Source organism: Sminthopsis crassicaudata, chromosome 3, assembly GCF_048593235.1.
Source record: "Sminthopsis crassicaudata isolate SCR6 chromosome 3, ASM4859323v1, whole genome shotgun sequence".
NCBI classification, from domain to species: domain Eukaryota; kingdom Metazoa; phylum Chordata; class Mammalia; order Dasyuromorphia; family Dasyuridae; genus Sminthopsis; species Sminthopsis crassicaudata.
In genome coordinates, this window is record NC_133619.1 from 592,817,046 (window position 1) to 592,831,085 (window position 14,040).

The 14,040-nt window shown below is 46.4% G+C and overlaps 2 protein-coding genes across 9 annotated transcripts in view; both read left to right on the forward strand.

The window, feature by feature from the left end:
- Positions 1-2,042, forward strand: part of MACF1 (microtubule actin crosslinking factor 1) — a 255,446-nt gene extending 253,404 nt beyond the window's left edge. For all 8 annotated transcript variants that reach the window (XM_074305230.1, XM_074305222.1, XM_074305225.1 and 5 more), the window contains 2 exons: positions 30-153; positions 1,135-2,042. In XM_074305230.1, the coding sequence (XP_074161331.1) occupies positions 30-153; positions 1,135-1,391 (381 nt within the window). In that variant the 3' untranslated portion in view covers positions 1,392-2,042. The remainder of the gene's footprint in view (positions 1-29; positions 154-1,134) is intronic.
- A 10,210-nt stretch (positions 2,043-12,252) lies between these two features.
- The window catches only part of BMP8A (bone morphogenetic protein 8a), a 40,070-nt gene continuing 38,282 nt past the window's right edge, over positions 12,253-14,040 (forward strand). Inside the window, exon 1 of the mRNA XM_074305231.1 lies at positions 12,253-13,599. Within this exon, the coding sequence (XP_074161332.1) occupies positions 13,176-13,599 (424 nt within the window). The 5' untranslated portion in view covers positions 12,253-13,175. The remainder of the gene's footprint in view (positions 13,600-14,040) is intronic.

Below are 14,040 nucleotides of genomic sequence, written 5' to 3' on the forward strand. Positions count from 1 at the left end.
TTTAGTAACAATGTCCTTTTTTCCCAAAGGTGATGCCGTCCACAGGCAGCAAATTGAAGCGTCCGGCTTTTCATTCAAGCCGAACTTCTCTTACTGGGGATGCCAGCAACAGTTCTTCTCCAGTCTCCACCAGTGCCAAAACCAATCGGGCTGGTAAGTTCAATGAACTCTAATGCTGCACTAATGATAAACCTTTATGCGCTTACACGAGCTGATCACCAGGGGTCAGAAAGAATTCATTGCTGACCTGCAATGGAACTCTTCCTGGATTGGTCATCATGTTGATAATAAAACCACTCTCTGCTCTCAACAGCACCAGTTCCACCCAGATTGTATCCAGCTTTCCTCCCTTGATAGTTTCTTGTGATAAACCCTGTCTCTCCCATTCATGTGACAGTAGACTGGATAAAAAGAAAGAAATTTCTAGCTCCTTAAACTAAATGACACCTGTGCCAACAAATATTTATCAATGAGCTATTTATACGACAAACAGGAAATAAGCAGAAGGAAATAAATTATCCTGTGTGGTCCTGTGTCATTGGGTACCAGGAACGGGGACCCAAGAAATCAGTGCCCTGAAAGATGTGCACATGATAGTGTCTTCTCTCCAAGGCTATTCCCCAGCTAGTGGATGGCTAAGGGACTCGTTTGAGTAGAAAGAGAATGCTGGACAAGGCTCCCAGCAGGAAGGGTTGTGGTTGTGAGGAATGAGTGCTGGAGAGAGACATGAAGGACCTGAGTCAGGAAGGTCCCAACACTTGGTAGAAGGGTGACTCTGGCCAAGTCACTTCTCCACCCTATGGTTCAGTTTCCTCATCGATAAAATGAGGGCATTGAAGACTTTGGTCCCTTCTAACTCTAAGTCTGTGATCCTACGAAATCACCTTCACAAAACACAGGTCCCAGCTAAAATCCTGCCTTCTACAGGATACCTTCTCCAACCCTCATAATACTAGTGCTTTCCTTCTGCTTATTTCCTATTTGTCGTGTAAATAGCTCATCGATAAATATTTGTTGGCACATTGTCTCTCCCTTAGTCCACGAGCCCAGTGAGAGCAGGAGCTGTCTCTTGCCACATTTTGGCACATAGTAAGTACTTAATAAATGTTGATTGGTTTCATTCATAAATTTCAGATCCAAAAAAGACAACCAGTCGGCCCACAAGTCGTGCTGGAAGCCGGACAGGGAGTCGAGCAAGCAGCCGAAGAGGAAGTGATGCCTCTGACTTTGACCTTCTGGAGACCCAGTCGGCTTGTTCAGACACATCTGAGAGCAGCACAGCAGGGGGCCAAGGCAGTTCCAGGCGAGGGTTAACGAAGCCTTCTAAAATCCCCACCATGTCCAAGAAAACCACCACAGCTTCCCCCAGGACTCCAGGCCCAAAGCGATAACGGCTCCCCCACCAAGCCTGCATCTGATTCTAAGCCTGCTCCGTATGCTGGGTGTATATTTATTCTGAATGGGAGAAGTTATATTGTTAAAAGTGTAAAAGAATAATTGTGTTATGAAGCTGCCTTATTTTTTTTTCTTTTTTGTAAGTTACTATTTTCATGTGAATATTTATGTAGATAAACTTTGCCTTCTGAGAAACCCCAGTACTGACTGGGGAGGGTCAGAAACTGAAATGTTTGAGAAACAAAAGTAAAAAAGGTCAAGATGTGAACATGTATTAAAGGAGGAAAAAAAAAGCCTATAAATAGGATTTCTGCGCGGTGCAGGGTTATGAACCTGCTTTATCTTTTAGGATTATTCCTAAATGCATCTTCTTTATAAACTTGACTTGCTATCTCTGCAAGATAAATTATATTTAAAAAAAGAGCATCCTGCAGCGTGGAAGGGACTCTTTTTTTTTTTTTTTTTCCCTTTTGTAAATCAAAGACACCTCAAGCAGCAAAAGCGTGAGGAGAGGGAGGGCACCTCCAGCTGGTTTTTTCCATCGTTTTTAACTTTGTGATTTTAGCCGAAGAAAAGGGGGAGTTTGAATTAATAAGATTTGCACATGTTATAGTAAAAGTTCCATTAAAGTGCTGTCTTTAAACTTACTGTCTCAGTCACTGAGTGTTTGAAAGTCACATGAACACTGTTAACAGGGCTCATCTTGAGGCTGCTGGAAAAGCAGACAGTCCTATTGGGGAAAGCCCTGCTTGGGACAGGAGGATCAGAAGACTGCAGCGTGCTTGGTAATATCCTGGCCTGTTTGGGCAGAGAGCCATGGTCCTGATCCCAAAGTCTTGAGTTTCAGAATTATTCACCTGCTTTTTTTTTTTTTTTTCTCTCTTTTTTGCTATTTATTTAAATGGTCATTCAGCTTCTCCAGAACATATCTGGAAAGCTGACAATCTAACCCATTTGTCCTATAAGGAAATCTCACCAGCACACTCTCTAGTAAGTCCTGTTTCACTTGTATCTTTACTTTCTGTTGTTTTTATTTTGTTTTCTAATGGTAATATCAACTGAGTGACCATGAGGAGGCTGGAGGAGCCGTCCAAAGCTGCTGTGTGTTCCCTGCTGTTCTACAGCTCTGACCAACCATGGCACTGTCTGATGCTCCCACGTGGTTCTATCCGAGACAGAAACAAAAAACTGTACCAATGAACTGTTTAAAAACAAGACACATTTTTGTATTAAAATTGCTTGCAGTCATAATGTTTTGGGGTGGTTTATTTTGTTTCATTCCAAACCTTACTTTGTTTCATTCCAAACCTTACTGTTCTATATTACATTTTACTTAAAAGTTAAGACTGCAAGTATTTAGAGGCATTACTTGGAGCAAGAGAGTGGAATTTTTGTGTTAGGGGAAATGTCTGGAGCATATCTTTTCTCCTATGTATTTTCCTTCCTATAAAGACAATGTCATCACTTCAGATGCCTCAGCATGATAAAGAGTTGGCTCCTTGGTGTTCTTGAAGATTAAGTTAATGGTACAGCATCATGTTGGGGGTCTGGCAACCTGGGTAGGGCTTTAAGTATGACCTACTTGAAGGCTAATACTTTGAGACATGATTCTAACTAGCAAAGCTCCAAGAGTCTCATCACTAGAAGTCAGCCCTCCAGGGTGTAAATTGGGGGGAGGGAGCAGAAAAAATGAGGAGGAATGGTAATATGTGTCTGTGAAAGGAGAACAGTAGAGCATCACATATGGCAATCAACTGTTAGAAGAGGAAGGCTAAGGTCAAAGTGTCAACTCGGTACTGGATCAGTGACCTTGGAAGGGAATCCATCATCCTGGTGAAATAAAACTGATAGTCTATAAAATTGTTCCCCCATCATAGCATTTAGAAGTGGATTGGGACCTCGGAGATCATCCAATCCAGGAATTCTAACCTGGGGTCAGTTGACATGTTTTTTAGTATTTTGGTAACTTTTATTATCATTGACTTCCTTTAGTCCTTTGTATTTTATGTATTTAAAAACCTGGTTCTGAGATGTCTTTGTGTTTCCCCAAACTGCCACCATGACGCAAAAGTTTAGAATCCTTAATCCCAAGCCACTAATTTTATAGATGGGGAAATCAAGGCCTCATGATAATGTGATATGACGTGTGTAGCAAAGTTGTGATTTGAACCTAGACCATTTGACTCCAAATACATTGCTCTGTTGACTACAATACAGCTGCTGTGTATAGATAACTTTTGCAGAACTTGGCTCTAAGATACTGGCCCAGGTACATCTCAGCATGTCATTTAAATAGCAAATGCTACCTTTTAGCTTACTTCTCATGAACCTGAAGCCCAGACATTTAGAAAAAGGGTCTTTATTGAGGCTATTTTAGGCACAACTAGCTTTAGTCCTTATAATGTTCCCCGGTTTGTCTTTGACAAGGATTTCTGAGTCCTCTAGGATAACTGCTCTGGCTTTTATAGCACTTTAAGGTTTCCAAAGCAATTTTCCCCTCAAATACCCTTATGAAGTTATTATTGTTACAATTTCCTTAATTTACAATTAAGGAAATGGAGAGGGCTTACACAAATTAACAGCAGTGCCAGGGTTTAAATCCAGACCTTTGAATTACAGCCCATCAAGTCCAGTATTAAGAAAAAGCTAGCGACACTGTACTCATTTCTATCTTCTCAAGTTGATTGGGATCTAGGATTCTGATGTTTTTTGTTTTTCATTTCCTTTCTTCAACTGCATGGCAGACCTAGAAAATGACAGGCAGTATCTTTTCATTTTGCTCCTTAAAATGTAGAACAGTGGTCCTCAAACTTTTTAAATAGGGGGCCAGTTCACTGTCCCTCAGACTGTTGGAGCCTCAGCCCAGTGCCGGAAGCATGCCTTACTAACACGAGTTTAGGTCCAACTTCACTTCAGGTCTGATTTTGCTGTAGGCAGGCTGCATAAACATCCTCAGTGGGCCGCATCTGGCCCACAGGCTGTAGTTTGAGGACCTCTGCAGAATGTAGGTGCTTATGTTCAGCCTAAGACCCTAAACTCAGTGAATTAACCCACCAGCTTTAAGTTCAGCTCCTTTTCAGAATCTCTCCTGGCTTCCAAAATACCTCTTTTTAATAGCTTGTTGAAAGGCTTGAAACTAATTACTTTTGTGTTCTTAGGCCCTCTGTTTGCCCTTGACTTCACTCAGCCAGTCTCTTAACCAAAGCCTTGTCAAATTTGGGGAGTTTGTGTGCCTGAGGGAGTTAGTCTGGCTTATCCAGAGGCTATATATGGGAAACCGAGTTAAGGTGAGACCTTAAATACCACCCAACCTAACCTCACTGTACCATAGGGAGGTAGGCAGCTGTTACTGAAAAGAATGTGGGTGTTATTTCTGCTAGTGAAAAAACTTAGCCTTTTCATTTCTAAAAATTAAACATAATTTCACCTTCCCCACAAAGTACAGACACCCCCATTTTACAGATGAAGAAAATGAGGTTTTAAAAAGTTGCGGCTCATGACTGCACCGCTAGCTTCTGGATGTCCATAATTTCCTCCATCCATATTCTAGTCTTCTTTATTCTGACCAAAAAGGATTTCCCAAATCCCAGGATTGGTCCTTCTGTTCTCCAGGAGGCCTTGCTTATTTAGCTTCATTCCGTGGGGAGGAGGTCAGCATATCAGAAAATGGACAATTCCAACACTTAGTTCCACTGATCTTCACAAGGTCTAGTAAACACCATTTTAATGTCACAGTGTTCCCTCTAACCTATCAGCTGACAACTCTCATTTAAGCCCACACATAGGTTGGTAATAGTGAAATTTATGTAGTGCTTAGATGTTTTCATAGGATTTTATGTACAATCTCTTGATTCGCCACACAAACCTGTGCTGGTAACTAGTATCCCATTTTACAAATAAAGCTCTAAGAGATTCAATTCCTTCCTCAAGAATGAAGGTGGAGCAGCCTCTGACTGGTTATTCCCTGGGAGGTCCACACTCAAATAAGTGAGCTTACATTCAAAGCTGAGAAGGGGGGGGGGGAAGGTCCCTGTTCTGTATTCTGAACTGCCAACCCATCAAAAATGCCAATTCAGGTCAATCCATATGGGAAAAAGTTGCAGCAGAATGGGGGAACAGAACTGAATGGTTGTATTTGAACCAGAAAATGGAAGAGGGATCAGTCTTCGGAATTAGAGGAATTCTGAAGGAAATGAGGTTCAAGAGTGAGCAGAGTTTTTGCCCAGGAATTGAGATCCGAGTTTAAACCGGACCTCAGACTCACTAGTTGGGTGGCTCTGCACAAGTCACTCTGCTTCTGCCTGCCTCCACTTCCTTAGCCATTTCCAAGGTTGTTATAAAGGACAAAAAGTAGTTGTCCAATATTTTGCAACCTTGAAGCACTATTTTCAGTCATTTTTTAAGCTGTGCTTGGCTCTTCATGATCTCATTTTGATGAGGTTTAGATGTGGGGTGGGGTCCCCAAATAAAAATGAGGTCTAGTGACGGGCAAGCAGTTCTCTGTAAAGGAATTTACAGACCCGAAAACATAGATTGATAAAAGAGGTTTATTATAGAGATTGGAAGTAAGGTTCAAGTCTAGTTTAAGAAAATAGGTGAGGATTAAGAAAGGACACTGGAAACATTCTAGTGGGCAGAGACCCTTGGGGTGCCAGGCATGGTGCTGGCATGTTTAGACCCTCTGCAAAGAGAGGGCTCCAGTCTGGGTCTTTTATAGTAGGGGGTTTTGGCTACAAGCTGAAGGGGGCTTATGGGTGGAGTCCCAGGTTGGCTCCTGGCTGGGTTTCAGCCAGGGTTAGAATTTGAATTGAATTCAATGGGTTTTGGGGACTGAGCGGTCCCCACCCAGATAACAAAGATGAAACTGTTTGTGCTTGGGGTAGAGGCACTGACGCAGAATCAAAGGTTTTCTCCTTAAAGATTTTTCAGAGTTTTGGGGTTCCCTCTTCAATTTAGAGTTTTCTTGATCAAGATACTTGCCATTTCCTTCTCTAGTACATTTTACAGATGAGGAAACTGAGGCAAACAGGATTAAGAAACTTGCCTGGGGTCACACAGCTACTAATTGTCTGAGGTCTGTGAACTCAGCTTCCCCAACTTGGGCTGGTTCTCTAACCACCGAGCCATCTAGCTGCCCCAAAACACAATATTAATACCAACTACTATCATTATTAACTTCCAGTCAGCTCCTTCTGATTTGGTGAACCTGATATGGGGGGGGGGTTGGTTTTGGTTTGGTTTTGCCAGCTTGTCACCCAGTTATCCCAGAAGCTTCTAGTGAAAGATTCCATTGACACTACCATCGAAACTAAACTCACATCTTTGGAATAACATTGACCATAAAGCCCTGAAGGCAAAGCTGGTTGTGAGGCTGAAGCAGGTGATGATGAGCTGAGCTGGATGGACCAGACTGGGCTGAGATTCCAAAGACTCAGTTTCATTTTTGGCTCCCTTCCCCTTCTCTGTCCCACTCTCCCATGCCACCCCCCCAAAAAAAATCCCTTGGAAATCTAGTTGTAAGACCATAAAAAAGCTCTGGGAATCTGTGTACCCAAACTTCCCTCCTGTTTCCTACATGAAAATGCACATCTTGTCATTTAAAAATACAACTCTTTTAGCTCTAGCCCAATCTTCAAAGAAACCTTTTACAAAGATGACTAGGTTCTGCCCTGAAGTTCTTTACAATCTAATTGAGGAGACAAGACATTTGCATGAAGCAATTTGAAAATATAATTAAGTGGCTTGTGATGAGTGGGCTCTATGAGGCAGTAGGTGGATCAGGTGAAAGTTGATTGGAGACTGAATCTGGAGCAGCTTCTGATTGGTTATTCCCTGGGAGGTCCACAGTGATGTTACTTTGGAAACCTTTTGTTTGAATTTTAAATAGGTTTTTAGTGCTCTAAGAAAACAAAGGACCAAACTGCATTGATTGGAGAAGATGTCATGCCCCCCAGAAGGATCCAGAGTGTAGTTTTGAAGAGAGACAACTGAGAAGTAAGGAGTGGTGGAAAAGGAAGAGTGAGAACAAACAGACAGACATGGACAAAGAAACCGAAGGATGCAGAGAAAGAAGGAAGAGGAGGAGGAATGTAATTTAGCTTCAAATTACCTGCAAGACTGTAGAGAGACACTGATGCATTGTTGGCGGAGTTGTAAATTGATCCAGCCATTCTGGAGAGCAATATGGAACAGTGTCCAAAGGGCTACAAAATTGGGGATGCCTTTTGATCCAGCAGTCCATTACTGGGTCTGTATCCCAAATAGATCATAAAAGAGGGGAAAGGACACAAATGTGCAAAAATATTTATAGCAGCTCTTTTTGTAGTGGCAAGGAATTAGAAATTGAGCCGATGCCCCTCAGTTGGGGGGGTTTGCATAAGTTATGCCATGATGACATGAGGGTATACTTAGAGAACCCCAAAGACTCTGCTAAAAAGCTACTAGAAATAATTCAAAATTTCAGCAAAGTGGCAGGATACAAAATAAATCCACATAAATCCTCGGCATTTTTATATATCACTAACAAAATGCAACAGCAAGAGATACAAAGAGAAATTCCATTCCAAACAAATGTTGAGAGTATAAAGTATTTGGGAATCCATCTACCAAAGAAAAGTCAGGAATTATATGAGAAAAATTACAAAACACTTGCCACAAAAATAAAATCAGATTTAAATAATTGGAAAGACATTCAGTGCTCTTGGATAGGCCGAGCGAATATAATAAAGATGACAATACTCCCCAAACTAATCTATTTATTTAGTGCTATACCAATCAGACTCCCAAGAAACTATTTCAATGACCTAGAAAAAATAACAAAATTCATATGGAAGAATAAAAGGTCGAGAATTGCAAGGGAACTAATGAAAAAAAACTCAGAGGAAGGTGGTCTAAGTGTACCTGATCTAAAGCTATATTATAAAGCAGCAGTCACCAAAACCATTTGGTATTGGCTAAGAAATAGACCGGTAGATCAGTGGAACAGATTAGATACAAAGGACAAAAAAGGGTACATCTATAGCAATCTAATCTTTGACAAACCCAAAGATACCAACATTAGGGATAAAAATTCATTATTTGGAAAAAACTGTTGGGAAAACTGGAAATTAGTATGGCAGAAATTAGATATGGACCCACACTTAACACCATATACCAAGATAAGATCAAAATGGGTCCATGATTTAGGCATAAAGAGTGAGATAATAAATAGATTAGAGGAACAGAGAATAGTCTACCTCTCAGACCTGTGGAGGAGGAAGGAATTTATGACCAGAGGAGAACTAGAGATCATTATTGATCACAAAATAGAAGATTTTGATTACATCAAACTAAAAACTTTCTGTACAAACAATACTAATGCAAACAAGATTAGAAGGGAAGTAACAAATTGGGAAAATATTTTTAAAAACAAAGGTTCTGACAAAGGTCTCATTTCCAAAATATATAGAGAACTGACCCTAATTTATAAGAAATCGAACCATTCTCCAATTGATAAATGGTCAAAGGATATGAACAGACAATTCTCAGAGGAAGAAATTGAAACTATATCCACTCACATGAAAGAGTGTTCCAAATCACTACTGATCAGAGAAATGCAAACTAAGACAACTCTGAGGTATCATTACACACCTGTCAGATTGGCTAAGATGACAGGAACAAATAATGATGAATGTTGGAGGGGCTCTGGGAAAACTGGGACACTAATGCATTGTTGGTGGAGTTGTGAAAGAATCCAGCCATTCTGGAGAGCAATCTGGAATTATGCCCAAAAAGTTGTCAAACTGTGCATACCCTTTGACCCAGCAGCGCTACTACTGGGATTATATCCCAAAGAAATACTAAAGACCAGAAAGGGACCTGTATGTGCCAAAATGTTTGTGGCAGCTCTTTTTTGTTGTAGCTAGAAACTGGAAGATGAATGGATGCCCATCGGTTGGAGAATGGTTGGGTAAATTGTGGTATATGAAGGTTATGGAATATTATTGCTCTGTAAGAAATGACCAGCAGGAGGAATACAGAGAGGCCTGGAGAGACTTAAATCAACTGATGCTGAGTGAAACGAGCAGAACCAGGAGATCACTGTACACTTCAACAACAATACTGTATGAGGATGTATTCTGATGGAAGTGGAAATCTTCAACATAAAGAAGATCCAACTCACTTCCAGTTGATCAATGATGGACAGAGGTAGCTACACCCAGAGAAGAAACACTGGGAGGGGAATGTAAATTGTTAGCACTAATATCTGTCTGCCCAGGTTGCATGTACCTTCGGAATCTAATGCTTATTGTGCAACAAGAAAATGATATTCACACACATGTAATGTACCTAGACTATATTGTAACACATGTAAAATGTATGGGATTGCCTGTCATCGGGGGGAGGGAATAGAGGGAGGGGGGGATAATTTGGAAAAATGAATACAAGGGATATTATAAAAAATATATATATATAATAAAAATTATTAATTAAAAAAAAGTTATGCCATATGAATATGATGGAATTTTTTTTAAAAGAAAGGATGGGCAGGCTGATGGAAAGACCTACATGAATTGATGCTGAGTGAAATGAACAGAACCAGAACACTGTATACAATAACAGCAAGGGGAAGCTCTTCTCAGCAATACAGTGATCCAAGACAGCTCCAATAGACTTGGGATGGAAAATGCCCTCCCCCATCAGAGAATGAGCCACGGAGACCGAACGCTGATCGCAGCATACTCTTGTCACCTTTTTGGTTTGCTTGCTTTTCCTTCCTTGTGATTTTTCCTTTTCTGAGTTTTCTTTCATGATATGACAAATAGAGAAACATGTTTTACATGATTGTACATGTATAACCTATATAGGATTGCTTGCTGTCTTGTAGAGGAAGCAAGGAGGGGAGGGAGAAAGAAAAAAATTTGGAATCCAAAATCTTACAAAAATGAATGGCTAGATGGCTCAGAGAGCACGGCTCTGGAGGGCCTGAGTTCAAATTCGGCTTCAGACACTTAATACTTAGGAGCTATAAGACCCTGGGCAAGTCACTTAACTCCAACTGCCTCGCAAAAAGTTGAACATTATCTTTACATGTAATTGGGGAAAATATACTATTGAAAAGTGAGAGAGGCAGTGGGTAGAGCACCAGCACAGTCAGGACCGCCTGAGTTCAAATGTGACCTCAGACATTAAAAGCTTCCTAGTTGTGTGACCCTGGGCAAGTCCCGTACCCCCAATGGCCTCAGCGAGAGACAGACAGGCAGACACTGCGCTAGAAGGGAAGAATCAGCTTTACCTACATGGCAGCGGAGAATTAATTCCAGGAAAAAATGGTGTAAAATATATCAAATACAGGGGGGGAAACGGAACATGCTGGTTGTGTGGCAACGAGCCAGGGACAGATACTGTACCAGACGTCACGTCCGAGCATCAGGGGGAAGCCCCGGGCTGAGTGCTGATCGAACTGCCTGTGGGGGGTTTGAGGGCTGGAGTCCTGTGGAGCGGACGGGACTTGGAGGTCATCCAGCTTCTTCATAACCTGGGGCTCATCGCCTAACTGGGGTCTGTTTTATGCATGTCTACATGGGAGTCGCATAAGCATTTCTCTGGTCAAAGGGTCGCGAACAGAAAAAGGCGAAGAAGCCCGATCTTGTGTAACCTCTTCAGTTACTGGTGAACGCCCAGAGAGAGGAGAGCATTGGTCGGAAGTTTCCCCGCCACCCCAAGCCCCGGAGCCGGGCTCCTCGGGTGCCAAACCGAGCGACTGTCGGAGGGAGCGCCCCCATCGGCGAGATCAGCCCCAGGGTGTGAAAAACGTCCCAACAATCCGCGAGGGATCCGGGACAGGGATATTACGGCGGTGAGCCGCCCGTCCCTGGGAGTCTGAGCAGAGACTGGATGGAACCAAAGTGCAGACGGAACTGAGCGCCCCCGAGGGCCGAGCGCGGTCCTGGCCCCTGGTCCCCGGGGCGCTCAGGAGACAGCTCACACCGATCTTCGCGGGGTAATTTCCGGAGTCCCGGGGTACAAAGTGCGTGGGGAGGCTTTTTCATCTGCGGAAGGGTTCATCCGGGCGCCTCTCCCCGGGAGCGGAAGCAAAGGAAAAGGGCCAGGCGCGGCGGGCCCAGGGACGTCCAGGAGGGGGCAGAGGCGCCCGCGAAGCCCCTAGTCACCGCTGATGCAGATGGCAACAGCTGGCATCCCCGCCCCGCCCACGCCCGCGCGCCCCGGGGGACCCTGCGCTGGTCAGCGCGCCCTTAACAAGGAGCTTGTGTCCGCTTCAAAACACATTTTGCTCCTTGCTCTCATACCGACAGTCTGAGAAAATAAAGGCGCTTCAGACGGTCCGAGGCGCGCCGGTCAGCGCGCGCTGCTGCCTCGGGCTCGGGTCCGCGCGGGGAGCGGGGACGCCGCCTCCCTCCCGGCGCAGCCCAGGGCTTCACCCGCTGCCGGGCGGAGTCAGGCCCATTCACTCTGGCCCCGCGGCCCGAGGCAGCTGCGCACGGCTGCCGGACGCCCGCCTCGGCTCGCCCCGCACCAGCCTGCGGGCGCAGCGCGGGACAGCGCGGGACAGCGCAGGACCCCACGAGCGCCCGCAGCGCCTCCCCTCGGCGCCCAGGCGCCCTCGTTCGGCTCCGGGAGCCCGAGGACCGCCCGGTCCCGGTAGCCCGAGAGAGAAGAGGAGGGGCTGAGCGGAGGGCGGGGGCCAGCCAGAGGAGGCGGGGCTGCACCGACGGGACGGACCGACTGAGGGCGGGCTAGACTGGGGCAGGTAGCGCAGGGCCGCTCGTTCTCCTCTCCGCTCCGTCCTCCCGCCACGCCCCGCCCCCGCCCCACCCCGCGCCGGCACCTTCGCCCTCGAGCTGCCAGCCCCGCGGGGAGCCGGACTTCGACGGAGGAGACGGAGAGACTTCAAGCGCTGGCCCTGCCGCCCCACGGGGCTCTGGGAGGCCGGAGCTCGCGGACACGTCCGGCCCGCAGCCGCGCGGCTCTGACTGCGCGAGGGGCGTCCCGCCGAGGATCGGCGGCGGGCGGCGGCGCTGGGGGCCCCGCGCAGCGGGGGCAGCTTCGGCTCTGGCCGCTGCTTCTCTGCGCCCGGCGCTCTTTTTTCTTCCGTCTCCGCTTCTTTTTTAATTCGCCATCATCTGCCCCTTCTTTCTCGCTCGGTCGCTGTCTGTCGCTCCCTCTCTTTTCCCTCCTGCCGGTCTCTTGCCGCGCTCTCCCACCTGCCTCTCTCCCCTTCTTGGGATTCTCTGCTCTCTCCCTCCTTCCCCCCCTCCCCCAGCTGCGGGTCCTGGGAGAATTCGGAAGACTCTGGGCCGAGTTCAGTCCCCCTTCTGCGGCGTCCCGGCCGCTTAGAAAGTCGCCCCGGGGCCTCCGGGAAAGGGACCGAGGCTTTCCCCACCTTCAGAAGAACTCGAGGGACTGGAGGGAGGAGGACCGACTCCACTCCGCGGGGTCCCCCAGGTCATTGACAGAGGCAGCGTGACCACCAGGCAACCTCCCTTGACCTCTTGGAGACTTTCCATTTTAATCTCATTTCACAGGCTTCAGGACTTCCTTTTTTATTTCCCATAAGTCCTCACACTAAAGTTTATTTTTTAACAAAACATTTCTATTCCCAGTTTTTGATTTCAAAGCCCATTCGTGAATGGGCCGCTTGTGATCCATCCCTTTCACCCCCAGTTAAATCCCTCAGACTCTGCTCAACTGTACCAGAAAGGAGGCAAAGGGAAGGGAAAGTGGAGCAGGGGGCAGGGCGGCCGCGTGTGGCAGCGGGAGAGGGGCAGAGCAGCGGGACCATGAGGCTCTGGCCCCGGCGCCCACCGGCCCTGCTCTGGCTCCTGGGACTGCTCCTGTGCGAGCTGGGCGGCAGCAGCTTCCATGGGAACTACCTCCACACCTCCAGCTTCCTCCAGAGGAGACTCAGTGGCTGGGAGAAGCGGGAAATGCAACGGGAGATCCTGTCCATCCTGGGCTTGCCAGGCCGGCCCCGGCCCCGGCCCCCCCCAGGGGCCAAGCTGCCGTCCTCCGCCCCACTCTTCATGCTGGACCTGTACCATGCCATGGCCAGTGAAGAGGAAGACGGGCGAGGCAGCGGTGATGCGGACGTGACCTGGGGCCGTGGGGTCTCCAGGCCCGTGCTGACCGGCCTGAGCACCCAGGGCCCCCCTCTGGAACGGGTCATCAGCCATGCTGACATGGTCATGAGCTTCGTAAACATGGGTGAGTGCGACACCCACGGGGGGCACAGAGGAGCAGCCAGAGGGGAGGGACCCACAAGGGGCAAAGGGACAGGGAAGAGGCAGACACCTGGGGGAGGGGGGTTCAGAAGACCTTTAGACCCCACTTGTAGCACTGGTTGTCTGTGTGGTCTTGGAAAAGTAACTTCCCTTATTTGCATTTGTTTCACCTTCAGTGAAATCAGGGGGGAGGTTAAAATAGATAGTTTCTATATCCTATAAACTTTGGACCCTGCTGGGGGGAGAAGAGAGGTTCCACAAGGTGCCGCGGATCTCGTTCTTATATCAGGTACAAACCCTGTAAAAAGGAAATCCATAAAAGAAGGGGAGGACCTTCCTGCTAACCTGGCCCCGGTCCCCAGATCCCCAAATCCCCCAGCCTTATAGAACAAGGTGTGGTGGGTTTCCAGGGATCTCTCTTAAA